The 27481-nt window shown below is 41.3% G+C and overlaps 1 protein-coding gene across 5 annotated transcripts in view; it reads right to left on the bottom strand.

Moving 5' to 3' along the window:
* Positions 1 to 27481, bottom strand: part of WDR17 (WD repeat domain 17) — a 71890-nt gene that overhangs the window by 13340 nt on the left and 31069 nt on the right. For 3 of the 5 annotated variants that reach the window (XM_065405147.1, XM_065405148.1, XM_065405149.1), the window contains 14 exons: positions 25352 to 25443; positions 23954 to 24036; positions 22465 to 22551; positions 18821 to 18985; positions 16151 to 16353; positions 15850 to 15999; positions 15626 to 15756; positions 14085 to 14210; positions 10103 to 10258; positions 8492 to 8556; positions 7557 to 7689; positions 5096 to 5184; positions 2283 to 2382; positions 970 to 1109 (listed from right to left, as the gene is read on the bottom strand). In XM_065405147.1, the coding sequence (XP_065261219.1) occupies positions 970 to 1109; positions 2283 to 2382; positions 5096 to 5184; positions 7557 to 7689; positions 8492 to 8556; positions 10103 to 10258; positions 14085 to 14210; positions 15626 to 15756; positions 15850 to 15999; positions 16151 to 16353; positions 18821 to 18985; positions 22465 to 22551; positions 23954 to 24036; positions 25352 to 25443 (1720 nt within the window). The remainder of the gene's footprint in view (positions 1 to 969; positions 1110 to 2282; positions 2383 to 5095; positions 5185 to 7556; positions 7690 to 8491; positions 8557 to 10102; positions 10259 to 14084; positions 14211 to 15625; positions 15757 to 15849; positions 16000 to 16150; positions 16354 to 18820; positions 18986 to 22464; positions 22552 to 23953; positions 24037 to 25351; positions 25444 to 27481) is intronic. The other 2 variants (XM_065405151.1, XM_065405152.1) reach the window with 1 other exon arrangement.

Raw genomic sequence — 27481 nt, 5'->3', positions numbered from 1 at the left:
ACAGAATACAAATCCTAAAATCATGCCTAAAGCTGTTCCTGCACATGGCATCATCTTTTCCTCCCATTATATGTTGTGCTCTCTATCACAGAACGATAAGCCAAAATTATACCCTGCCACAGTAAAACCAATGCATGGAGGACAATGTAATACAGGACCTTGTGAAATTTCTGCTGGATGACACAAAGGCATGGCCTCCTTCTCCTGGGGGAAGTCAAACAGCAATTCCGTGGTATCTTAATAACTTCTTATCTCTCCTAGCTATATTTCCAGTGCCATGCTAAATTACCCCTCTCCCTCCTGGGTGTTTATGCCTTACAATCCTTTTAAATACCACATCACAAATTTTTATCTAAGTTGCTGTTCACTCTTCACCTATGGATCGCTTTTGGCCTTACTTCTTCCAAGTGACTTTTGTTAAGTTTCTTCCGCCGAGTGACTATTTTCACTCACTTTTATTAAATTAGTTTTAATTTCTTGATTTGGGGCAAGTGAAGGAGCTTTACCTGTTCAAATAGAAGTTAAGAGTTTAGTAATCATTGTGGAAACACTGCATCTGCTTACTTATTTACAATACGTATGTGTGTGTGTGTGTTTTCTGAGATTAATGAGGAATTAAGGAACATTTGGGTTCTTTATGTATTACCGGTCTGATACTGCTATTCTTGTTTAAGCAAAACTCCATCTGCCTTTAATAGGTTTGCCTGAATAAAAACGTCAGTATAAGGGCCTATATCTCATTTGGCATACTATTTCTCTGCATTAAATGTTCCAGATCTCACCGTCTCTAGCTGGTGTATATTAAATGATATCTCAATTTTTATCTCATTTCTGCCTGCATCTGTCTTATAGAGCTACAGAGGATTCCAAATGATAGCTTTATTCATATCATCCTATGGACTTCTGTCAGTTATAACAACTTTGTGTTTTGTTAGAAAAAAAATCTTCTTTGGAGTAAGAAATTCTTACCATGTTGTTACTGTCATACATTTTCTTGCTAGTAACTCTAGAGCATAATGTGTTGCTTGCGCTGCACTTTCTCCTAAGACAGTACCCACACTGACTGCCAACTCCAGTTCATTTCCACGAATCAGGTTTGCCATGGCAAGCTTGCTCAATAAGAAAATCATATCAGTAAGTGACACAAGCACTTTTTAGGATTCACTGTGACTAGCATGGTACATTCATTTGTGAGATTGCGCTTTCTACAGAGTGACAAAACATGCATTAATTAAATAAACTAAAACTTAAAAGTTCTGCCTCTGAGAGGACTCAATAATTGTCTACCACATATCTCTGATCTTTTTATGAACAGAACTGCTTTCCTTTGGCCCAAACTCTAAAATCATCCTTTGTCCTGCCAAATCGTCTAGAAAACAAATATAAATTAACATTGTTTCAATAGAATCTACTATTGTCAGTTCCCAGCACAGACTGCAGGGGTGGGAGAAACCATGCTGCCCCCTGCTCCTGAGCCCAGGAGACTTTAGAATGGAGGTACGAGCTTCCCCATCCTCATCCCACCCTCTCCTTGGGGTAAAGAGCAGCTGAGGTGCCAGCAAGGACTGCAATGATAGGAGAGGCCACAAGACCTTTAAACACTTCTAGTTACGCTGTAACATAGGCACCGCCTAATTGTCTGCTTTCTCTCCTCATCGCCCACTATCTTGGAATATATTTCTGTGTGGAGGCCAGAGTGGAAAAAGGACACAATGGTACAGCAATGGTGGAGCACCGGGACAGAGCGAGAGAGAGAGAGATGATGGTGATGGTTCGAAGTAAGGTAAATTAAAAAATAAACTAACCAAAAAGAAATGTATTTTTAACATTTTGTGTATATGTTGTCTATTACTGTTTGCCTGTCTTGCCTATTTAGAGTGCAAGTCTTGTATTTTCCTGTATGTTTTCACACCATGTAGCACAATAAGATCCCTATTCTTACTGGGGCAACACAGCAATACAAATAGTAAACACTAATATTTCTATTTCCCTATATTTAGAACTTATATTTATTCATATAATATTACATAAAATAATTTTTCTTTGCTTAAAAGTGATATCCTGGCCACACTGAAGTCAATGGGAGTTTTGTCATTGACTTTCATGGGGCCAGGATTTCACTCTATCAATGAGAATGAATAAAAAGTCATACTAAATGCAAATAATATATTTTTAAAATTACATAAATGTAGTCTGTTTTAGAAAAAATGCTACATCTTTCAATATAAAAAATAACCTACTATTGGTCTTTTCCTCTGTACAGAATAAAGAAAAAATATTACCTCAATATTCTCAACAGCTAGATGGCAACACGCTGCAAGCACTGCACGGCCATCCTGGAAATACCACTCTGCCAGTTCTTTACTGACTCTGTGGAGGAGTCTGTAACAACAAAACAGGAATTCTGCAAGAACACTTCTAAAGTTAATAACGAAAGCACCTGCAATCTTTATAAGTAAGGGAACCGAATGCGGTTGAGCACACTAACAACTCAACCAGAGAAGTTACTGACCCACTTTATTAAGATTATTCATCTTATTAACAGCACTAGACTTCAGCAACACAATCAGACCAAGCTATTTTTTGGATCCTGGATTTTGACTGCATCAAAGTGGAGGACTTGAAACACAAATGTATATTTCCATGTTATTGTAAGCCCCTTGGGGCTGAGACCATCTTTTTGTTCTGTGCTTGTACAGAACCTAGCCTGGCTCTGGTCCATGACTAGTGCTCCTAAAGTTATACAAATACTAGGGCTGTCAATTAATCGCAGTTAACTCACGCGATTAACTCAAAAAAATTAATCGCGATTAATCGCAGCTTTAATCACACCATTAAACAATAGAATATCAATTGAAAGTAGAAGTAGGACTGAGTGGACTTGTAGGCTCTAAAGTTTTACATTATTTTGGTTTTGAGTGCAGTTATGTAACAAAAATATCTACATTTGTAAGTTGCACTTTCACCATTAAGAGATTGCACTATAGTACTTGTATGAGGTGAATTGAAAAATACTATTTCTTTTGTTTATCATTTTTACAGTGCAAATACTTGTAACCAAAAATAAATATAAAGTGAGCACTGTGCACTTTGTATTCTGTGTTGTAATTGAAATCAATCTATTTGAAAATGTAGAAAACATACAAAAATATTTAAATAAATGGTATTCTGTTATTGTTTAACAGTGTGATGAATCACGATTAATATTTTTAATAATGTGATGAATCACAATTAATTTTTTTAATCGCTTGAGAACCCTAACAAATACTAAGTACTACTACTACTACTAAGCACCTGCGCATTTACAGGATGCTGATTTTACTATGTGCACATCAATACATAGCTGCACATTTGTCCTCAGAATTGGAGCAACAGCACTACATTTTTAAAAGGTCACTGTGTACATGCCAAATTTACCTGAACATCCATCTGCTTGCTCAAAAACCTGACTATGAAAATCAGATAACTGCACAAGCAAACAGATACTTGTGCTTGGACTTGCACATGCCCAGCTGTGCACGCATTACATGATTTATGTTTTTCAATGTAGGTGCAAACATGCAGGGCCGGCTCCAGGCACCAGCCCACCAAGTATGTGCTTGGGGCGGCGCCTGGAGGGGGGCGGCGCGGCGGGGCGCTCCGGCCCGAGAGCGGGGCCACGACTGGGCTCGCCTCCCTCCCCGCGGCGCTCCGGACGGTCGGGGAGAGCGGAGGGCCCCAGCCGGGCTCGCCGCCCTCGCCCCGGCGCTCCGGCCGGTCGGGGAGAGCGGAGCCGCAGCGGGCTCGCCGCCCTCCCCGCGGCACTCCGGCTGGTCGGGGAGAGTGGAGGGCCCCGGCCGGGCTCGCCGCCCTCCCCCCAGCACTCTGGCCGCCGGGGGCTCTCCGCCCTCCCCCTGGCACTCTGGCCACCGGGGAGAGCGGAGAGCCCCGGCCAGGCTCGCCGCCCTCCTCCCGGCGCTCTGGCCGCCGGGGAGAGCGGAGCCGCGGCGGGCTCGCCGCCCTCCCCCCGGCGCTCCGGCCGGTCGGGGATTGCGGGCCCGCGGCCGGGCTCGGCGCCCTCCCCTGCCGCCCTGGGGGGGAAGAGGGCGGCGGGTGGCTTTTTTGCCTAGGGCGGCAAAAAAGCCAGAGCCGGCCCTGCAAACATGGGTACATTCATGGGTTTTATTGTGGGCATGTTCGATGGGGAGTCCACCCCACACTCTCCCTGTAGGGGTTAATGGAGGCCAGATAGACCAATAAACCTATTAGGTGGCAGACTGGGAGAATTAAGGCTGAAAGGAAAGCCCTAATTAGGGGAAGCTCACCTGTGCAGGAACAGGTAGGGCTTCTATAAAGCCAGGGAGCTGATAGCAGAGAAGAAGTGGTCTGTAGTCACTCCCTGGGTGAAAAGAAGTTGTTTGGGACTATTGAGGGTAGTGCACAGTTAACTCCTTGGGAGCAGGGAGTTTAGTCGAGCACACTCACACATGAGAGAGAGTAGCAGCGGGGCATGCGGCGAGCAGCAGAAGGGGGCCTTGAACCTGGAAAGAGCTGATTCTCCAGAGTGGCTAGGAGCAGACACCACCTGCAGTGAGTGGACCCTGCGACAGCATGTCAGCTGTCACTATTTGAAAATTTGGCCATTAGTGTCCACTATGTGGCATATTCCTCTTTGGTGAAATGCAGTGTTGCCTTTGGGAGCAGGGGAGGGGTTATGGGAAATATAGAAATAATTAACCTGATGATACTTACTAAAATATGTTTTAGTAAAGTTTTAAATGTCATGAAAATTAAGAAAGTTCTGTTGGTATTAAATAACTCTAAAACGTAGTCATAACAAGCATTTCAAGCCTAATTTATCTGGAAAAATCCATTTGGAGCCAGGAGTGGACATTCACTGATGGGATCCGTTAATGCAGTAGCAGTTACTTAATTATTAGCAGACTCTGCATTAACTATAGGGGAATACAAATATCTGTTTCCTAGACTCTACACTACTGATGTCAAATCCAAATACCAAGACTTCCAGTGTAGTTATTGTCCTTGAGTGCTTTATACTCTGAACTAAAAAATTTACGGAAAAACTTAAAAAGAAGTGACTTCTCTGTAGACTCACTCATTGTAATCTTCCAAATTTCCATCAGTATTTGAAGATCCATTTGATGCTGAAAGCTGTAAGATTTGCATATTTCCCTCACAAGCTGCCTAGAAACCAACAAATTAATCCATCAACCATAAAATACTTTTGCAACCAGACAATTTGACACAGAATCCCTTTTGAAACCTGAGGGCAGTAAAGGAAACATTCTAATAAACTAGTTTAGAGCAACTCTGTTCCCAGGACCTTCTTAGCCATGCAGGAGAGTAAGAGGAAGCAAGACACTCCCGCATCCCTACTGCAGTTGCAGGAGGTCTTCCCAGATTTCAGGCCCAAGTAAATATGATGGATGCTCCCTTTTCTAGAAGCAAATGGACAGGGAAAGAATGAAGAATAAGCAGAGCCATGGCTCTGCTCCTCAATATGCCTGCCAGCAGAGGTGGATGCCTGTGAAAATTCAGGGTTGCAGAAAATTACTTCCCACCTGGAGTAAGACAGGAGCAGCCCAGGACTCAGTGACAATTCCTTCCTGGACTCCACCTGGGGCAATGTAGCTACATGCCACTACACAGTCAGGGTTGAGTCAAAATGCTCAATATAGCCTTTAGTGATTTTATTGCTTACAATTGTTATTTGATTAAGCCCTCGAAACAAGAAAGGCCAACAATGCTATGAACTACAGCAAAAGCATCATGGTGATGTTTCCCAGAGCCAAACAACTAAAAAGATCAATCCTAGCTGTATTGCTTTAAGGTACAAGGAAAATAATTAGGCTGTGCATGAGTATACATCTAAGCTTTTTCCTCAACAGAATATAGTAACAGGTTTCAGAGTAGCAGCCGTGTTAGTCTGTATCCGCAAAAATAACAGGAGTACTTGTGGCACCTTAGAGACTAACAAATTTATTAGAGCATAAGCTTTCGTGGGCTACAACCCACTTCTTCGGATGCATATAGAGTGAACCATATATTGAGGAGATATATATACACACACATACAGAGAGCATGAACAGGTGGGAGTTGTCTTACCAACTAATTGGCCTCTCAGAGTTGGTAAGACAACTCCCACCTGTTCATGCTCTCTGTATGTGTGTGTATATATATCTCCTCAATATATGGTTCACTCTATATGCATCCGAAGAAGTGGGTTGTAGCCCACGAAAGCTTATGCTCTAATAAATTTGTTAGTCTCTAAGGTGCCACAAGTACTCCTGTTATTTTTTTGAGAATATAATAACTATTGCACAAAAGCAATGTGAACATGGGACTTTAAAAAACAAAACAAAACATGCATCAAAAATTCACAATGATTTAAGCTAAGACCACAAAAGCATTCTAGGGTAGTCAGGCCCAAGATAAAGCCTTAGGGCAATCTTACTTACTTATTTATGCATGTAAGCTCTTTAAAATCAATGGAAACCACTTGCAATGAATAAAGCAAGAGAGAGTTGACATTCAGAGGAAAAAATAGACAAAACATTCTGTCTTCTAAACATCATTTTACAGACACGATCCTACATCCCTTCTGCACCATGAGCTCAAATACAAATGTGGGGTGGCACAAAGAAGGCAAAAATGGGCAACAAATATTTTCAAAGTTGGCCTATTAGTCACACTGAACACATTAACAAAGTCAGATATTTAAAACTGTATATTTTCTGCAATATTCTGAACTTTAGGAGCACATTTTTAGCACTTTGCTGCATAGTTTCATTGATCACATTTACTATCCTGCCTTTTTTTTTTTGTTTTGTTTTGTATTTACATTAATCAAACTATTTGTTGTGAAGATCCTCTGAAAGATAGGACAGCAATTAGAACAGTGCAGAATTATCCTAACAGGGGCCCAATCCTATACCCATTAAAATCAATGGCAGTTTTGTCAATTACTTCCATGTATAAAATCTCCAAATATGAGACCCCTTTCATGGTTTCCAAGTCAGAGTTGGCCAGCTGAATACATGAGTGACATGTGGGATTGGGATTTTTGGCCATTTAACAGAAGTGCATGTGTCTGACCTATTAAATATATGCTTAATCTCAGATTTAATGCTGAAAAGTCAGCAATGAATAACTAAATTTACCCCCCTTTCCAAAAGTATTTACTCAATAGCTCAGGGGTTCTCAAACTTTTTTTGCTGGACCCTCCTTTGAAAATATTCAGGCTGGGATAACCCCCCCCCCCACGCCAAAGTGATAGCAGATTACTGTACATACTCATAGGAGCATACTCGTGATATTGCCATCCTTACTTCTGCGCTGCTGCTGGCAGTGGCGCTGTCTTCAGAGCTGGGTGGCTGGAGAGTGGTGACTGCTGTACCCCTCTTCTCCTCCAGCTTGCTCTCCTCCCAACAATATTTGTTTTATCTCATGACCCCTAAAATAGCTTGTGACCCCTTTTTGGGTTGGAACCCCCAGTTTGAGAAATGCTGCATTAGCTCATGATAAATATGGACTAATATCCATGTCAGCAATAATACCTGTGCAACAAGCAGAGCCTCTTTAAGTTGGCCTCTTGAAGTAAAAAAAGTGACTAGTTTCTCCACATCACCAGTAGCTATGCAGTATGGGATAACATCATCATTTTCCTCCTGAATTAACTGGTCAGCTCTCCTAAATGAAATTAAAAACAACCTGGCTGTTTAGTTTTATTTGGTGTTAGATATATTTTTAGCACCCCAGTGGTACATCTAGCAGTAGAAAGATCATTAAAACCCATCTGCCTTGCCAGACTCCAAGAGACATTGGGTGTATTTACACAGCCCAAGGCAGCGAGCCTCCCAGCCTGGTTGACAGCTTTGGGATCATTCCTAAAAATAGCTGTGTAGACAGCACTTTGAAGTTGTGGCTAGGGCTGGAGCTCAGGCTGTGAAGCACCTCCCCTCCCCCGCTCTAGGCTTCAGAAGAGGAGCTCCAACCCAAACTGCTATATCTACACAGCTATTTTTAGTATGGTAGCACAAATCCAAGTCTGTCAACCCAGGCTCAGAAGCTCGCTGCCCCAGGCTGTGTAGACATATCCTTACAAGCTATACAAGATTCTCCCATGAAGACACGACATTAAAAGATTTCAAGCCTCATCACAGATTCTCCCCCAATCCTTAAATTTACCGAATAATATAGTTTTAAAATGTTCCATGCTTTATATATATATATATATATATATATATATATATATATATATATATATATATATATATATATATATATATATAAATATATATATGGAATCCCTATTGAAATCCTCGCTCATTCCATCACAAGTTTTAATGAACAATAAAAGCAACATCACTGGAATGTTGAAAAAGATGCCAGATGCAGTTTACTTTACTAGTACTGATGAATTATATTTGTCTTGGTCCTTTATTTTATGCATATTATAAGTTACAATTGAGCAATGTGTTTTTAGCCTTACCTTTGCATTAGCTTCTTCCAGTATTTCATAGAAACACCTGGTGCAACTGAGAGTGCTTTGTCCCACTGAAACACAACATGTTGTACATGAAAATTTTATGTTTAGAAATAGTTTAAATCAATTACATGTCTTTTCCATTAAAAATAAAATTGTCATGATGTAAAAAAAGAACAAAAAATACGGTGTTACTTTTTATTTGTAAATTGGATACATTTGTTCTGGAGTAACTAATACCCAGATAAAAAAAGTTATTGAGGTACACCTCTACCCCCCTATAACACGGTCGTGGGGAGCCAAAAATCCCTACCGCGTTATAGCTGAAACCCCATTATATCGGGGTAGGGGCGGCAGGGCTCCGGCAGTGATTTAAAGAGCTCCGGGCTCCAGCGGCTGCGGGGAGCCCCAGGCCCTTTAAATCGCCGGCGGAGCCCCGCTGCCGCAGCCCCGGGGTAGGGGTGGCAGGGCTCCAGCTGTGATTTAAAGGGCCCTGGGCTCCCCGCAGCAGCTGGAGCCCCGAACCCTTTAAATCGCCACTGGAGTCCCGCTGCTACCGCGCTATACACAAACCCGTGTTATATCGGGTCGCGTTATAGCGGGGTAGAGGTGTACGTTCCTAAATAAACAGATAGGCACTTCTGCAAATCCCACCTAAGTGAGTTAGGGCTTTTGTAAATCCAGTTAGGTACCTATGTGCTTTGTTAGAACCTAAATACCCTTGTTAAAAATGGAATGTTCGGATTCATGTTTGCCATCTCTTGGGCCAGATTTACAGAGTCACTTTTTCAGAACATAAACACGCTTTAAATTTTGTGTCAGTCTTATGGACCATAAATAGAGTCACAATTCATGGGGTGTTGTGTACATTATTCCTCAATAAGATTGTTTTAGGAGTTATTTTAAAAAATCTATTATTGCACCCATCACCATAATGCTGAAATGCAAACGTACTACTGTTTATATAATTTATTTATTTCTCCACAGTAAATGTTCTGTTATTTTATTTATTTATCCAATTTTCTCTTTATTGTTTGCAAAGCTTTCTTAGCAAGATCAGCATTGGAATATCTATAGATATAGATATAGATATATAGATAGATACACACACACAGACACACACACACATACAATTAGCTTTGTTTTAAGCAGAAGCATTTCTTACTAGTTACTGAAACTAGGTGAGTGTTTCATTAAATGCAAAAATGACACAGTAGGTAAAGCATACCTGAAATGCTATCATGAATTGCCAACCTTACATAGAGCAACAGCATTTTAACAGAAAACAAATAACCAGGGTTTTGGTTTTAATCTTCACTGATGCTATGACTCAAAAAAATTCCCCTCCCTTAAGAGATATAAAATATGCCATTTTAGTTGTCAATACATTTTTGTTTGTACTTCAGTTAAAAGTAATCTGTTCGGAGCAACCCATCTTGTTAACCCTTTGGGTGTTTCCTTAAGCCAAGTTTCACTGTACAGGTTAAAAACATCAAAATTGCAGGAAAATCACTCTTTGCTAGATTTATAACTCTGTTGTTTTCTCTCATCTAGAGGTAGTATTTATTAGACTTTTATACTGTTCTTAGTTCTTCATTAGTTGGTTTAGTACTTTACCTCTCCAAGCTCCACCATAAGTTCACAGTATCTCTGAATTTGTCCTAATCTTAAATGTATTTCCGCTGCTTCTTTTAGCCTTTCCTCCTTGCTAGGTGCACCAATACCTCCTCCAAATTTGGACATTTTTACTGTTGTTAGTTCTTGGGCTTTGGACTGGTAAAGAAAAAAAAAAACACTATACTTATTTTTTTCTGATTAATACAATTATTGCTAAGACCAGTAAGTATTAAAATCAAATATTTTAATGGTAATATTAAAAGTGCCATTTGAGAAGATAGATAACAGCTTTTTCACTAAAGATCTTAAACATTGAAGAGATTACGTTGAACTATTACATTGCTACACCCATTGCATTAGGGCTAATTAGTTGTATTCATATATTATTTATTTATTTAAATTTATTTATAATTTTTATTTATTATTTTTTTCATTCCATTATCCTGATTCATATTTTTTGGATTATATACATTTTCATTTCATTCCATTCTTAGACACTTATTGATATCTCATACATATACATATGCTACCTCATAAAAATCATTACCTTGTATTTTTTGAAAACTCATTAAACACACATTTTGTGAAAACACACACATACACACACACGGGGGGGGGGGAGATGGTAACTAAGGCTCTTAGTTCTGATGGGAGTATGGAGTTGAATCTAAGTGAGGGTCGGATTATGGTAGGTGGGTTTGGTTTCTGCCCTTGAATCCTCATAACCTGCCATGTCCCATTCCCTCCATGACTATTTATATTTTTAACCATAATGGAGGTAAAGATTTCAGTTATGACTATTAAAAGGAGAAGCGGAATTTTCCAATGTGCTAATTGTATATAAGAGAAATTATTTATAGAGAGTTAAAATACAAAAATCACATTTCGTCTTAACTAATTAAGAGAAATAAGGCAAAAGTGAACTTTTCTAACCCTCCTCCCATGTCAAGGGCTCTCATTTTATTTCAACTATCACTCAGTCATAGCTGCACATGCGACAATTTTTGCATTCATGACTTCACAGCACCAACGACTGAAGATGGAGATTGAATCAGACCTTTACACAAGTGGATAATGCAAAGATCAGTTCTTGGCCCTATGTTATCTAACACTGATTAATGACCTGAAAGAGACCCTTCCAGAGAACAGTTCCATTGCCTGCATCTACTGGTGCTTACAGTTTTCTCAAGAAGCAACAGAATAAAACTGACCTAACTCTTGCCAGTTTCATTGCTCTCTACAATATTCTCAAATAGCAGCAGTGAAAAAAGTGACAACACTCTACCCAGTTTTTAGTCTGCAGTAGTTTAAGGAAACCTAAGAGCAGACAGCATAGGTGTTGGAGCGCACTGTCTGCAGACTTAGGAGACCAATACTGGGGATGAGTAAACCTTGAAAATGTGAACTGAGTGTATCTACACAACTATAAGGGCTAGATTTTTTTTAAGCTTTTAGGGAAAAGTTGAGAGTTTTTCAGAATTTGATGGCATTTGCCCAGAAAAACTTACTACATGCCATGTCAGTGGAGGTTTCAAGCCCTACTCTCAATTTTTTTGTCTTTTTTTCTAAAGCTATGATTTGAATGTGCCTAATTCAAATGTAATTATGGAAGTTTGATCCTGAGGGATATTATGAAGACAAAGAGATTTTCTGTTTGCTTTTGCTTTTTCAGTAACATATTATCAGAGTAAGATGTGTGCTGAATGATACACGTCATGGTTACATAATCAAGTGATTTGACACATTGAACATCAAAGTGCATAATAACAAGAGTTAGTAGTCTGACTCCACAGCGCAGGCTGCTATAATGTTTTCATTTTTCCATTGTTTTGAAACACTCTGTTTTTAACAGACCATAATCTAGCATTTTACCACTCAACATATGGAGTAGTCACAGGTGCCTCTAATACAGGGCAGAACAGTACAGAGAACTGCAAGTAAAATGTTTATCATGATTTCCCCCTTGCATAGCAACTAAATCAACAGAGTAGCTGTGTGTTCAAACCTTTGCTTTCACTTACTCCTGTTGCCCCTATTAATGTGTGAGAAGAGAGACAGGCGGAGTCCAAGACAAAGCAAAAATAATAGCTTTTTACAAAAGGCAAAAGGAGGATGGAAGAAATTTGTACTATTTGTATTACAGTAGCAGTAGCAACTAGATGCCTCAGTCATGGCGAGGGTCCCATTGTGCTAGGTGCTGCACAAACAGAATAAAAGATGGTTCCTGCCCTAAAGAAATTACACTTATAATCAAGACACAGTAAGTGGATTTAACAAACAATTGGACACCTCTGCTGGCAGTTTCCCTTAGGCATCATGGTAGAACTGGATCCTAAGAGGGATTTGAAGGAAATCAGAGTAGCAGATTTACAGCCTGCCTTTGGGGTGGGTGGGGAAGGAGAAGGTTGCTCCATGCATAAGTATAGCATGAAAGGAAGTGTGTGGTTGGTTGTGGGAGAAGTGGACAAATGGGCCATGCATCATTGGTAGAGCCAAGAGTGGGAGATAATGTGATAAGATACAAGAACCTAACAGGGGCTACGCTGTGAAAGGTCTTAAAGATAAGGACCAAAGGCACTGCAATACATCCTTGTGACAGGGTAGTCTGCCCCTAAAGAATAAGGTACCTAGGGGTCAGCCCATTCCCATCATGTAACATGGCCCTTCAAGATTTTGAAAGTCAGATGTATATAAAAGGACCTAAGAGATATCGAAAGAGAGGAAGCGGTCCTGGGAATAATTGGTGTTTTCGGGGCAATCCAATCACTGTGTCTTTATGGGCACTAGCCAGGAGCCTTGCAGAGAGGGCAGGACAAGGCTCCCCTCTCACCCAATCAACTGGGGATGAAGTGAGGGAAATGGACCAGCTTAAATACTGCCTCCTCTGTCACTGCAGAGCAGACACTAGCAGAAGAAGTCTGGCTGCTGAACCCTCTGAGCCTGAAAGTTAACTGGGGAAAAGGGGCCAACTAAAGGAGAATGCCTATGGTTGGCTAAATTACAACCCAGCTCCAAAGAGGAGAACTGGAGACTCCTATCTTAAGGAGAGAAGTAATAATTATCTGAATTACCCAGGTCCAGGAGGAGGGGTGGGGCTCCTGGCTTAAGGAGAAACAGGGTGACTGTTTCATTGACCTATTCCAGAAGGAAAGCTGGGGACTCCTATTTTGAGAGAGCGATGATGTGAAGTCCTACCCCAGCTCCAGAAAGGGGGCCTAAGAGGTCTCCTGAACAGGGGCAGGGAGCTGATCACGACTCTTATACAGACTGAGCATGGAGTGAAGTGAGATGACTATCAAAAGTGAGTTGCACTTTCTAGAAAGACTTAGTAAATCAGACCCCATGAAGGGGGTATATGTTTTGAATTAATCTAGTCTGGGTAACTGATTGAAAGAACACAAAGGGGTGATGCATGCAAAACATCAGCAGGGCCCTGAAGTGGTGTGCTGGAGGGCAGCGCCCCATGAGACTCCACAAGGAAAGAAGAGCCATACTAGCAGGGCGGGCTCCAGGCACCAGCGCAGGAAGCAGGTGCTTGGGGCGGCCAATGGAAAGGGGCGGCCCGTCCAGGTCTTCGGCGGTAAGTCCCTCAGTCCCTCTCTGAGGGAAGGAGCCGCTGCCAAATTGCCGCCGAAGAATGAAGCGGCGTGGTAGAGCTGCCGCCGAAGTGCCACTGATCGCAGCTTTATCTTTTTTTTTTTTTCTTTGCCGCTTGGGGCGGCAAAAAAGCTGGAGCCGGCCCTGCATACTAGAGATGTGATCCAGTGCCTCTGTCAATAATCCATGTTTCACTTGTATCCATGAGCTTTATCCTCACACCTGATCTTTTGCAAAAAGAAGAAATGCCTGCCTTTTTTCTAAAATGTGACTCCTTTTCATTGTAAGTGTTCAGCTTTGTAAAGCAGTGGATTTTCATATTTTTATAACTAAAAAATAAAACTACTGATAAACAAGTTTCACATAGTCTGCATACTTCACTTACCATTCTAAATCTAACCAGATGTTTCATATGCATAATTCCTTTGCAATAATTTTGTGGAAGCAAGCTATCGTCCTGTCCTTTTATTACAGCAACGAGGTCCCATAAATTTTTACTGCCTCCTGGAGGCTGAAATAATTAAAAATAAAAGAAACAGATTACAATAATGTGCAAGAGATATTAAAATGAAACCTGCAAAGTATATGGTATGAATTTATTAGTCAATTCAAAGGTAAATATTTTCAGAGTATATCAGGTTAGACACATACTACAGTCTTTTGAGTAAGAACTATTAGTGCAGTTAAGTGTATCAAGATGAGACCTGTATCAGTTATATAGCCACAAAGCACAACATACTTATACACATACATAGCACACACATACCACATGTGTGGAGAGAATATCTGTATAAAACTGAAGAAGCATGTGAAAAAATAGCAGAGATGTCATAAATAAAGAACACATGATGGTGTCATATGGAGGTTTTACTGCCATCAGTTAGAAGTGGTTGCATTACTCATATGTGGCAAACTAACAAATGATATGCATAATCCTAAAAGAACGCTGATAAAACCTTTGTTCATCACCACACCACCATTCATTTACTATATGCCATATGTGTTACAGAAATACTATTTGGGGAATGTTTTAGTGAAGTTTTAGTGGGTCTAATTCTTGTATCCCTCCACCTGTAAATCCAGGTACCTAGGTTACCATGAGTCTAGGGCTCAGAGAGAGATTAAACTAAAACATATAAAAACACCATTAAAGTGACCCGAAAAGCCTTCTTAGAAATAAAAGTGTCATAAGTTTAATGCCTGATATATTCTGAACTTGGAGCAAGCACTGGGTCCCAATTCTAGTCCTGAAAAGTTTAGGAATAGGACTTCAAGTTTATCAGACTTTAATAGTAGTGACTAGAGCTGATTAAAAAAATTCCAGAGACTTTCTGACACACGAGAAATTCTGATATTTTGACATTTGTTTTCGTCCCGAATCAAAACTAAACATCAAAATATTTATACTTTTTGCAGAACAAATATTCCATAACATTCTGATTCAGAATTTTTTGTTTCTATGTTTTTGACTGAAACAAATGGGGCCAGTAGGTGAGAAAGGGGGCTTGAGTGACCCGGAACTACAACTGCCGTGAAGTCCTGCAGCAGCTCAGACAACCGCAGAGCTTAATGCAGACTCAACCCAACATGAAACACTTCACTTTGACAAACTGAAACAAAATGTTTAATTTTGGGCGGACAAACAAAAGCAATTTTATTGATTTTCTCAATGGAAAATTCTGCTGAAATTTATCTATTGCAGCAGAAAATTCTGATTGTGATTATACCATATTTTCAACCAGCTCTAGGAGGGACATTTTCCATCTATAAACTATCACTAAGCAGAAGTCCTTCGTGCATGTGCTGAGCCTATTTTGAAGGAAATAGTACACAAGGGAGGGGAGAAGAAAGAAGAAACTTTTCTTTTGCAGTTTAATTTAAGGAATACATGCATGCGCAACATGTTGATGATTGTGGAATACTTACTGACAAACATTCTGAAAACCACCTTAGTTTTTTCCCTCGAGGATTACCAATCAGCTTGTCCACCTCCTGTTTAATATCCCTGGATACTTTACCACACAGCAAGGGAGGAGCACCTGGTTCCACAGCACGATCTAATCAACACAAATATTTATGTACACAAACATTTTATTAAAGGTAATCTAACACAAAGCAAATGAAAATAACAGTATGTATAATTTACCTACCAGTATTGCCAATGATCTCATCCCAAGATCTGTCTGCCAGGATATTTATTTGGAGAGGGTTTATCAGAGGTGTTAAAGACCAAAGTCTCACAGTGGAGTCACGAGAACAAGAGGCCATAGTGAATGGACGACTAGGATGACATGTTAAACCTAATGGAGAGACCATTTTAAACATTATTCAGACAATTACATTTATCTGCTAATTAGTTTTAAGGAAAATATATTATGGACTTTTAAGGTATCACATAAATACATTTTAGCAAAATAAGAATGGAAACATTAACATTTAAAACTATATTACCATATACATCTGCACCATGATCATAAACTGTGTCTAGACAGGTTCCATCTCTTGTGTCCCACACCCGAATTGTATAGTCCCAGCTGCCTGATATTAATAGGTAAGGGATTTCAGTATTCCACATTAGTCCCCGTACTGGTGCTGTATGTCCACTAAGAACATTTATACAAGCATCTTGTGTGTAATCCCATATTCGAACAGTGCTGAAAACAAGACACAAAAAGCATATATCCATCAATATACCAAAACAGGATCACACCTTCAGCAAAATTCTGAAGTTCACATTTCACCTGGAATATTTACTTATCTAGATTTACACACACAGTAATACAAGAGCTTTTATCCAATGCTTTGGGCACCCTATACAATTTGTTAAAAGAACACTAAAATAAAGAGACCTGTCAGTTCAATTCAAATACACTGTGACAGCAAAAATGTAACTGAAATTCATAGATTAAAAGATTCCGATAATCTAGTCTGGCCTCCTGTGTAACACAGGTATAGAACTTCCACAAAATAACTGCTAGAGCAGAAATCCCCAAATTGAGGGGTGCACCCCTCTAGGGGAAGCGCAGAAGAACATTCCGGGGAGGGTGTGTGGCGGGGCCCGGGCCAGCCCTCACAGGGAGTGGTGAGGGAGCGCCAACCAGCCCCGCTCCACCCCCAGATCCGTTCCTGGCCCCGGCCCCACCCACGGCCCTGGCTCCTGGCCCCGTGCCCAGCCCCAGCCCTGCACCTGGCCACAGCAGCTGACTCCCACCATGGCCTGGCCACGGCTCTCCTCCCAGCCACAGGCCCCAGCCCCACCACCACCACTAGCCTCAGCCGCTAGCTAGGCTCCGTTCCCGCCCTGGCCCCAGACCCACCCCCAGCTGCGGCCCCAGCCTTGGCCCCCTTACCCCATCCACCGCCCCCTGCTCCCCCAGAGCCACAGTTCCGCTCCCGGCCCCAGTTTGCGGGGGGGGGGGGGTGTTGTTATTTGTTATTTCCCATGTGGTAGCAATGGTTTCTGCAGGGTTTTCTGGAACAGTGGAACCCCTCAAACAGCTATGGGGGTGGTAGGAAGCGATTCATGCCTGTATCATTGCTATATTTTCTGTTTAAGAATAATCAAATTAATTTTCTAAATGTCCTTTCATGTACGATAGTTCTAAACATTGGCTAAATCTAATCAGCAACCCCAAGCATAGAGGGTTGTTTTTTAAAAAAAAATAATCAAATAGTTTCTTGACATGAACATCATATTTCTCTTTTTACAAAAGATTAAAATCTGACAGGCAACGTATCTACTTGCACACTAGCAAAGCCCACTCATGCCAGTGAACATGCAGGGCAGGTATAGCAGCCCTATTTTTGTTTCCCCAAACCTGCAGAGGAAAGATTCTACAAACCCTGCATCACAAAGCAGAACTGACAGTGAGAGGGTGTACTTTGTATATACATGTAGCTCATGAATCAGAAATGGCCCAAAGGCAATTAGTGACCACCCATACACAGCCTCCTCTCAGAAATCTTATGCAATGTATACATCCACCTGTTTAGGGGAGCATTTGGCATAGTTCCAGAATTTCACTCATGAAATACAGTGTTACCAAATGAGAGAAACAAAAGGCTAACAAATTTTCCAGAATAGTGTAGGACCTAGCTATTCAACTCTCCTGACTTTAGAGTGTGATTGTACTCTGAAAATGACTATGTATTATCTAGGTACTTATATGGCCCCCATTACCATAGTCTGAGTGCCTCACAATCTTTCGTGTATTCACAATATCATAGAGTTCCATATTTATTGTCTCTCACTGAATTCATAAAAAGTTTGCAATTTACAAGTAAAAAGATTTTTTTTCTGTCAGCCTTGCAAATGCAACACGAGCTCTCAAAATCAAGTGTTTTTTTTAATGCATACCAATGAATGCACGGATAGAAAATTTGTATCTGCGTCCAATCCACAAACATGGTCCGCGGATATCCACAGATCTGCAGGGCTCTACCCAGGAGCTCCCCACATGTCCTCCCCGCTCCCAGAGGCCAAGGCCTCCCCACTGCCATCCTAGAGCTATAGTAATCCACACAGACCTGCTGTTGAGGAGAGACAGGGACAGGCTCTGATCCTCTGATCTTATGACCCCTCCCAAAAATATTTTGGATACCTGTTGGAAAGTGACTGGGAATCACAAAAGAGGTGGTGGTTCTCGCCTGACTACCTTGAGGAGAAGTTTCTTTAACCCCTTTCTGACCCTTTGCTTATTCACAGCTGTCATCAGTAATGCCATTGAAGGGGTGGTGTGGCCCCTTCAAAGATCTCCACAGATGATATTCAGTCTATCATACTCTAGACAGTCACACAAGGGAACCTTATTCCCTCCACTCACAGGGTCTTGGATGCAATGTGAGTATGTAGTATCATCCCAATATAGTCCCTAAGTGGTAGGTGGCAGTCACTGACTCCATTATCTGGGTAGGGTATAGAGTGTTGTAGTCATGTATCTGTCACATGGAGGCAGGCATGGAGCCAAGCCAGGATCTGCATTGTGGAGGAGGCAGGGCTACAGTTTGGACCTTAAATGTTATTCATAGACACAATGATAGTAATGTTTGTTTGTTTTTTATGGTGCCAGCACCAGTGCAACTTGAGACCTTAAGTCTCTCACAGAATCTAAGAATACACACCCATCATCAGAACCACTGCAGAGGATTCCTTCTCTCAGAGGAGACCACCTTACATGAAACACCTTTGCAGTATGCCCCGTAAAAACCTTCAGTGGCTGATCAGAGCTTGTTGCTAGGTAATAAACACGAACATTTTTATCTTCACATCCAGTGGCTATCATATCTCTGCAAAATGACAACAGTACAATCATCAGCCATTGGAGTCAGTAGAAATATATTGTTCTCAATTCTAAAAAATACAAATGTAGCACACATTTTAATGTATATCTCGGAAAATTTGACTTGTATTTGCTTTTTTTCATGTTATCTCTTTAACAGTTGAAATTATGCTTCAATATATGATACACAACTACAAACAGTGGGTTAGACCCTCAGCTAGTGTAAATAGGCAAAGCTCCATGAATTTCAATGGCGCTACAAAATTTACACCAGAATCTAGCCCATTATTTTCCAATAAATCTATTGAGTACACAGTAACAACAGAATAATTTTTTGCACCTATCACTAACTCTGCCCGAAGCAAAAATTTGCAAAATAAATGAATAACATGACAGATCTGTTTCCTGTTGTTCTTTTCTCTGCTATTCCTTAAAGCCTGGTTGCCATATTTACAGAACAAGGTTTTAAATAATAACACTGTCTGTATGTGTTGTGCTCAGGATTAGGCTATGTATATAATTATACAATTAAAAAAAATGAATAAATGGTAACGGTACTTGAAAAAACAGAATAAATGGAAATGGTATTTGAAAGGAAAGTCAAATAGTGGCAGAAAAATAAGTCACATATCCATTGCTATGTATTTTATTTTTAACCATTATCTTATGGAAAAGTTATCCAGCTGTGTGCAGTTCTCCCATTATTTCACTGCACCCAATCTGACCTCCCAATTGCTGAACCCCTGAACCTTCCCTTTCCACCCACATCCAGTAGCTATGACTCAATCTCACTTGCACCTGCCAAACTCCCCTGCAGTTTTCTCTCCCCCAATGTGCACTCCGTTTCAGCTCTTGCTGCAAGATTAGTATTAAAAATTCAGCATTACAATGTAAGTCAACCTCATAACCTCACAAACACAGCAGATCCGATATTATTTTTGCTATTGTATATTGTTAATAAGGTGCTATCATCAGCATAGTATGAGAAAGCACTGTTGTTTAGTATTCTTTTTTTGAAAAAAATGAAGCGCTTTTTGGAAAGTTTAAAGATCACATTCTAAATTACCTTTTTCTTATATTACGAGTTAAAATAAGTTAGCCTACATGATGATATTTGTGTTTGCCTTTTCTAAGCAAATATTTTTGATCATATTAAAATACAGATAGCAAAGACTAGGAGGGAGAAAATTATCCACAACACAGACTGTAGGCACCTTTTAAAACCACAGTCTTCCAGGGTTCTTAAAATCACCTCTTTGTGTAAGGTGAGGTCTGTCCTATGGTAGAGAGGAACAGAAGTGAGGAGTTTGACATGAATGGACCATAGGGAGGAAAGGAAATTAAGTGGCCTGCTATTGCCACATGAAGGGGCCAGAAAGAATTAGACACTTCTGTTTCCCTGCTAAGACAAGCTGGACCACCATCACAACAAGCTATAAGGAACAGGGGGAAAGCCGCAGCTAAATTAGCCACACTGAAGTTTCTATGGGGAAGAGGCAACTCTGCTTCCTATATATGCAGCTTCTCACAAATATTAGAAAAATTATTCCACCAAAGCCAAATATTAAAATTTTGACCAATATTTATGGAAACACTTGTTCAAAGTCTATATTTTTGCAAAAAATATGCAATCTTGGGTTTCCAAACAGATTTTTTTTAGTTGTATGCACTCAGGAAAGACTATGCAGATTTTGTGCTCTTTGTTCCTTTTGTAACCAATTTACACCATTCTTGAATTTACACACTACAAATCCTCTAACTTTTTGTAATTATTCTCATGGAATATATTTTATTATTTTTTTTTAGTATCAGTGTTGCTAAATTAAATATAATAATTTATGTCTCTGCAAGTCAGTTGCATCACTGACACAGTGCATCAATTTTTTTTTTAAGTTTAGCTATACTGAGGGTATGTCTATGCAGCAACTGGAAGGGTACTTCCCAGTGCGGGTAGACAGGCTTGCACTAGTTCAAGCTGATGTGTCTACCTTCCTGTGCTGGGACGCATCCCTCCAGCTGCTGTGTAGACATACCATCAAGGCTTCCCATTTATTCCTCACATTCTTTCTGATTACTTCAAATGGGAAACCTGTTGAACGTTTATTAATTTAGTTTGAAGAACTGGAACTCTCCTGTCTAGAAGTACAATTGTTCTAATTTATGGATGTTAAATACTAAGATGACCCATTTCTAAATTATTTGCTCACAAGTGGGACATCAATTAAGGTTTTATTTTAAAATGAAGCATATGAAAATACATGATGTAAATTTTAAATAAGTAAGTAAGTAAGTAAGTAAATGGTTCCACTGTGCCTGAACATTCTCATGTACTCCCTGGCCACACCTCCTTTTGTCTCTCCACAGCCAGAGTGTATACGCAGCGGGAACTAGGCCTGCCTGATCATAATACTTTTTTTTTTTCAGCCAGGAGAAGAAGCCAAATCTGCTAAGCTTCAGTGGCATATGATTCCATATGTCCAGGGGCGGCTCTATGTTTTTTGCTGCCCCAAGCACGGCAGGCAGGCGGCTTTCGGCGGCGCGCCTGCGGGTGGTCCGCTGGTCAGGCGGATTCGGCGGCATGCCTGCGGGAGGTCCGTCGGTGCCGCACCATCGGTGTCCCCGCCGCCGAATTGCCACCGAAGCCGAGGGACTGGCGGACCTCCCGCAGGCGCGCCGCTGAAAGCCACCTGCCTGCTGCCCTCACAGCTACTGGCAGGCCGCCCCCCGTGGCTTCCCGCCCCAGGCACGTGCTTGCTGCACTGGTGCCTAGAGCCGCCCCTGCATATGTCAGCATACTGTTTTTCCTATGAAGCACGACCAAATGGTTAATGTGAGCTTTTCCCCAAAAAAACCTCACAGCCTTGAAGACTCTCCTCTTCTGGAAGCCAAGCCACTGGTCCCTGTCCCCCTCTGCCTTCCGTTGCACCCAAAATTAGACTTACAGTGCAGTTCTACTCTGAAAAATGACTCATAAATATGGCATTGGGTCTCTCACTGACTTCCATGCACCTAGCCCTGCAGATACACTCAGAGTGAAGTGGAGTTCTTTTCTTCTCATACATCATCACCAGTAACACAAGATCTACACGCCAAACACTGTCCTTTACACCTGTATCATCCCCACTGCCTTCAATGAGGGCAGAATATTTGGCCTGCAGATTTTGTATTACTGGTGACGCTGCATAAGGAAAAGAATTTGAAGTGATCCTCAGTGCCCAGATTGATGTTTAATGATATTTTTACAGTCATATTATTAGGACAGAACTGCACATCAAGGATGGCAGTGCAGCTCATGTTAAATAATAATGTCTGTAAATAAGGAAGAGTAAACTGGCCTTTTACAGTATGGTCCCAGGATTCTCTGCCTTTATAAAACTAGGTCAATACACTGATATCACATTTTAAAATACCTTTGCATTATCTTTATGGTCATTCATTTAAGTTATAAATGTTGTTAGTTAATTAGTTCAATTAACTATTACTCACTTGTTGTTTTGGCTCCAATCACAACCAAAAACTGCAGCTGGATGTTTGTACTTGTGAAGAACTTTGCCATCAATGGTTCGAATAATACTGAAATCAATTACAATATGGTAATAAGAAAAAAACCCCAACATACTCAGTAGGACAACCCAGGTCAAAACTGATTTTATGTGCACCTATAATCAACATAAGGAGTCAGATTGCAGAAGTGCACAAGTGAAGGAAGAACAAAAGAAACCTTTCCATCCTTGCAGCCCCCACAAAGGTCACAGTTATAGTCCTTGTGCTTCCCCAAATACAAGGGCTGGTTAGAGGTAGTATACCTTTCCATAGAGGCACAGAATCACAGAACCATAGGATTAGAAGGGACCACAACGACGGGGTGAAAGTAAAATTGAACTCTTACCAGTGTGGGGGTCAGCTCCGGGGGTCCCCTGCCCCCAGAAGGAGCAGGGCCTCGGGCAGAAGGGGTAGGGCTGGGGGTCAGCTTCCCCCAGCAAGGCCATCCGCGTTCCTGGCCCCGCGCTGCCCGGGGCTCCAGCGGGGATTTAAAGGGCCCGGGGCTCTGACCGCTGTTGCCGTGGCCGGAGCCCTGGACCCTTTTAAATTGCCGGGCACGGGGCAGCTGCTCCTTTTGCCTCCCCCCTGTCGACAGCCAGGGGGGTGGCAAAAGGGGCAACAACATTAAAGCGCTGCCATGGCAGCACTTTAAGTAGGGTCCTTAAAGCACTGTCACGGCAGCGCTTTAAAGTCAGCAGTATGGGCTGGTACCGGCGGCCCGTACCGCCTTACTTTCACCCCTGCACAAGGGTCATCTAATCTAACACCCTACCAACATGCAGGATTTGTTGTGTCCAAACCATCCAAGACAGATGGCTATCCAGCCTCTTTTTGAAAACTTCCAGTGAAGGAGCTTCCATGACTTCCCTAGGCAAGTGTGACATGAACCAACTGTGCCACAAACATTAAGTAAATGGTTCCAGTGTGCCTGAACATTCTCATGTACTCCCTGGCCACCCCTCCTTTTGTCTCTCCACAGCTAGAGTGTATACACAGCAGGAACTAAAGTTCCATACCTACGCCTGCCTGATCATAATGCAAGCAGTAGCGCACATACCACTAACAGGAAACAATACTGCATTTTTGTTAGCAAATGGCATAATATATTGTGACAGACCCAGACCAGTGGGGTACAGGAGTCTGGTAGAGGGCAAATATACTGGTCACTGGATGAGTAGTTTTCTGTTCCCTGAGTGACCAGAGCAGGGGCTGCACTAGAGACCCACCAAGATAGAGGAGGAACTTTGTCACAATATGCATATGTTGCTACTGTGTTGTCTGCTGTTGATGTAGTGCTATGTAACATTATATTAATATATATAAGCAGAACACATCCAATGGTTATTTATGCCAAGATCTTAAACATTAAAAATATGGTGCTATCAAAGTTCACCTGCCCAAATAGCAGATTATTTTTCAACATGACACTCACCAGAATCCATCACCACTGCAGGTCGCTATTCTTTTGGAATCTTTATGACTCCAGGCAATGCAGAAGATTCCATTCTTTCCATGCTTCAAAAAATGCAAAATACCTATCAATAAGAAATAATTCACCCCTTTTTCCTCTTAATTACTGACTTCTCTGTGGTTTTGCTAGTAGGATTCATCCCCATTTCCCTAAGTACAGTACATACACTGCACTTTTACACATTAATGAGGCCCTAGCCTTGTTGGGCCATGTAGGGTATGTGACCGGGAAAAAGGGAGTGTGGCTGGAGTGCCATTGTACTCCAGTGACCCCCAGACACTCCAAACTATGCTGCAGGCAGGCCTGGTCCAGAACCATCAACAGGATCAGAGAGTCTCAACTGCAGAGTGAGCACTTTGTGTCTATATGAACTTGGATGAGGGTTAGCTGGCTGCTGGGTACTTAACTTGGACAAGGTTGAGAAAGTTAGTGGGCTGTGTGAAGCAGCTAGAAAAGTTGGTGGAATATATATCAACACCACTCACTGAGGAAAGGTAACTTGTAACACAGGTGTGCACATTAGGCGTGTTTTTAGATCTTGGGCTGCTTCTGGATGCCCTAGTGGCATCTGTGGTCAAGAACTTTATTTTTCCATCTGTGACTGCTGAGAAGAAGCCCCTTTTCTCTCTCTGATGCAGAGTTTACCACAGTTATCCATGTCTTTGTCACCTCCAGATTAGATTGCTGTAAGGCAGTCTACATGGGGCTACACATTGAGACCACTTGAAAACTGAAGTTAGTGCAGAATGGTGCAACCAGCTTATTAAATAGAGCTTTATGCCAGGAGCAAATTACATCAGTGCTCCAGCACCTGTACTGACCACCACTAAGATTCCAGGTAATGCAAGCCCATAAGAGGGGCACTTAATACAGATTTTTATAAGTCTAAATCAATAATTAAATAACAGTGCATTGCTAATGCAGCACTGTCATTCTGGAGTGAGACCTCAGGACTATAAATTAAACGAGTTTTATATCTGGTAGCAATAATCACTGCTACATTATATTTTGATATATTTTTGAGTCTGAAGATTAATAGAATAGAATAGAATAGAATAGAATAGAATGCATGTGCTTTTGAGAGGAAATATTCCACTTTGCTTTTGGATCCTCTGTTAGTCAACTAGTAAAGCAATGATATTGAAGTGATGGATCCAAGCATGTCACAAAACCAACTTAAGGAAGTGCGTCGTACCTGTTCCAGAGCTCAGACTGGGTGTAATCAATTTGGCTATATTTTTAAGTTAAGTTACATACCTCTTTAAAACATACAAACACTGATCCAGCTTTATCTACAACAGCACTAGAGGGAGCCACGAGCTTACATTTAAGAAACCAAGCAAAATAAACTCATCTCACCTCACTGAACCGGGTTACCATTTTGCCTCTAGGGACATCCCAGATAAAACCACCATTCCTGGAGGTTGCACCAGCTATGCAGTTCAAATCCCCTTGGAGGAACAGACATTAGAGACACATTATAATGAGTACAATGTCAGTGTTATTTTTACATATATAATTTTCAATTTTAATTAAAGAAATACATAACCATATGATAGCAATGGCAGATTAGCAATGTAGCCTCACAATCGGAGCCCAAAATTTGCAGGGGACTTGACACTAATTCACAAGCAGCAGTTCCAACAAAAGCCTTATGTGTTCTACCCTCCTACTCTGGGCACCGCTGTGCAAGGTAGACACTGACTGGTTGCAAACATGAGCTGAAGTCCCATCCCAACCCCATGAACTGAATGCAGAGAGAGGACAAGATGTACCACCTGACAGCACTTTGTTGTCCACAGGCTTTCTTTGAAACTATAAATGCCCCACAATGTCTAGTGCTTAAAGCTCAAAGCATCTGCAGAAAATTATGTAGTTTCATTTTAAACCTGTCTGAACAGCAGAACACAGCAGAAAAAGTGCTCTCTCTCTCATAGTTGGGCACACATAGGACAGATGTGAGGACACTTGAGCAATCACTTTTCTTTTTAAATTACTTCCAGTCTTGGACCATCAGATTCCACTACTATCTATCCCTATAGGCCCCCATCACTGTAATACCTGAGTACTTCAAACACATTTGTGAATTCATCTTCACAGTACTCCTATGATGTAGGGAATCATTATTGTATACATTCTACAATGGGGACTAAGACACAGAAACACAAGACTCCACTTTCTCATCACTGTGACTCAATCCCAGAACAGAAACTGGTGCTGTTAACCAGGCACGTCTCAGACAGAAAACACCCATATGGTGCAGAAACAATGAATTTTGGATTATACTTCAGGGGCTCAGAGGAGAAAATCTGGAGAGGGACCCAGGGGAGCAGAAAAGATATTCAAGTAGGTGGAGTTATGGAGGAGGGGAAAGAGAAATCAGTATGTTCAAAGTTCTTTCTCCAGATCAAATCCAAATGTTGGCAAATATTGTACGTGTGGGAACTAATGCATTTGGTGGATGATGCAAGCCAAAAAGTGGAAAGGGATCAACATTTTCTCTTTCAGATAAAGTTATTTATTTCCCACAAATCAAATTACAAATATATTTCTGTTGCATGTTATTTGTATTTGATGATGACATATCTCCTAGTACTACTAAAGCAGGGCATAAAGAAAAGAATGGGGGATTCCAGTCACCCTTGTGACAGGTTTCAGAGTGGTAGCCGTGTTAGTCTGTATCAGCAAAAACAATGAGGAGTCCTTGTGGCACCTTAGAGACTAACACATTTAGGCCTGGTCTACACTACGACTTTAATTCGGATTTAGCTGCTTTAATTCGAATTAACGCTTGACCCGTCCACACAACGAAGCCATTTAATTCGAATTAAAGAGCCCTTTAATTCGATTTCTGTACTCCTCCTCGACGAGAGGAGTAGCGTCAAAATCGGTATTGTTAATCCGAATTAAGGTTAGTGTGGCCGCAATTCGAAGTTATTGGCAATTCAATGTTATTGGCTACCCACAATGCAACGCTCTGGAAATCGATGCTACTACGGTAGCTTGGACGCACACCACCGAATTAATGGTGCCTAGTGTGGCCGAATACATTCGAATTTATAAAATCGGTTTCCTAAATTCGAATTATATAAATTCGGATTAATCCTGTAGTGTAGACATACCCTTATTTGTGTAAGGGTGAAGGAGTGGTTGGCATGACCTAAGCAGTAACTGCTGCAGATTTGAGGCTGTTGTTGTAATTACAGAAGAGCTCTGCTGTTGCTCTATTGGATAGGGAAAAATTCATCCTCCTGTCCCCTGGAAGACTCTCCAGCAGCAGGCATAGCTACGTGGACATGATATTTTGAGGAAGATTCCTCCAAAGGGCCCTTTTCAGCACTTTGGCAAAACTGACACTGTAGTCAATGGCAGTTTTGCCTAAGTTAGAAGCTCTGAACAGCACCGTTAGTTGGGCTTGGGGACACATCTTCCAGAGTATGACTAAGATCAACAGTTGCTGGTAGGTAGCCTATCCCCTTCAGACCCACA

This window comes from Emys orbicularis, chromosome 5, assembly GCF_028017835.1.
Source record: "Emys orbicularis isolate rEmyOrb1 chromosome 5, rEmyOrb1.hap1, whole genome shotgun sequence".
Taxonomy (NCBI): domain Eukaryota; kingdom Metazoa; phylum Chordata; order Testudines; family Emydidae; genus Emys; species Emys orbicularis.
The sequence above is the reverse complement of the archived record's forward strand: the minus strand, read 5'-3'. Positions and strand labels throughout refer to the sequence as shown.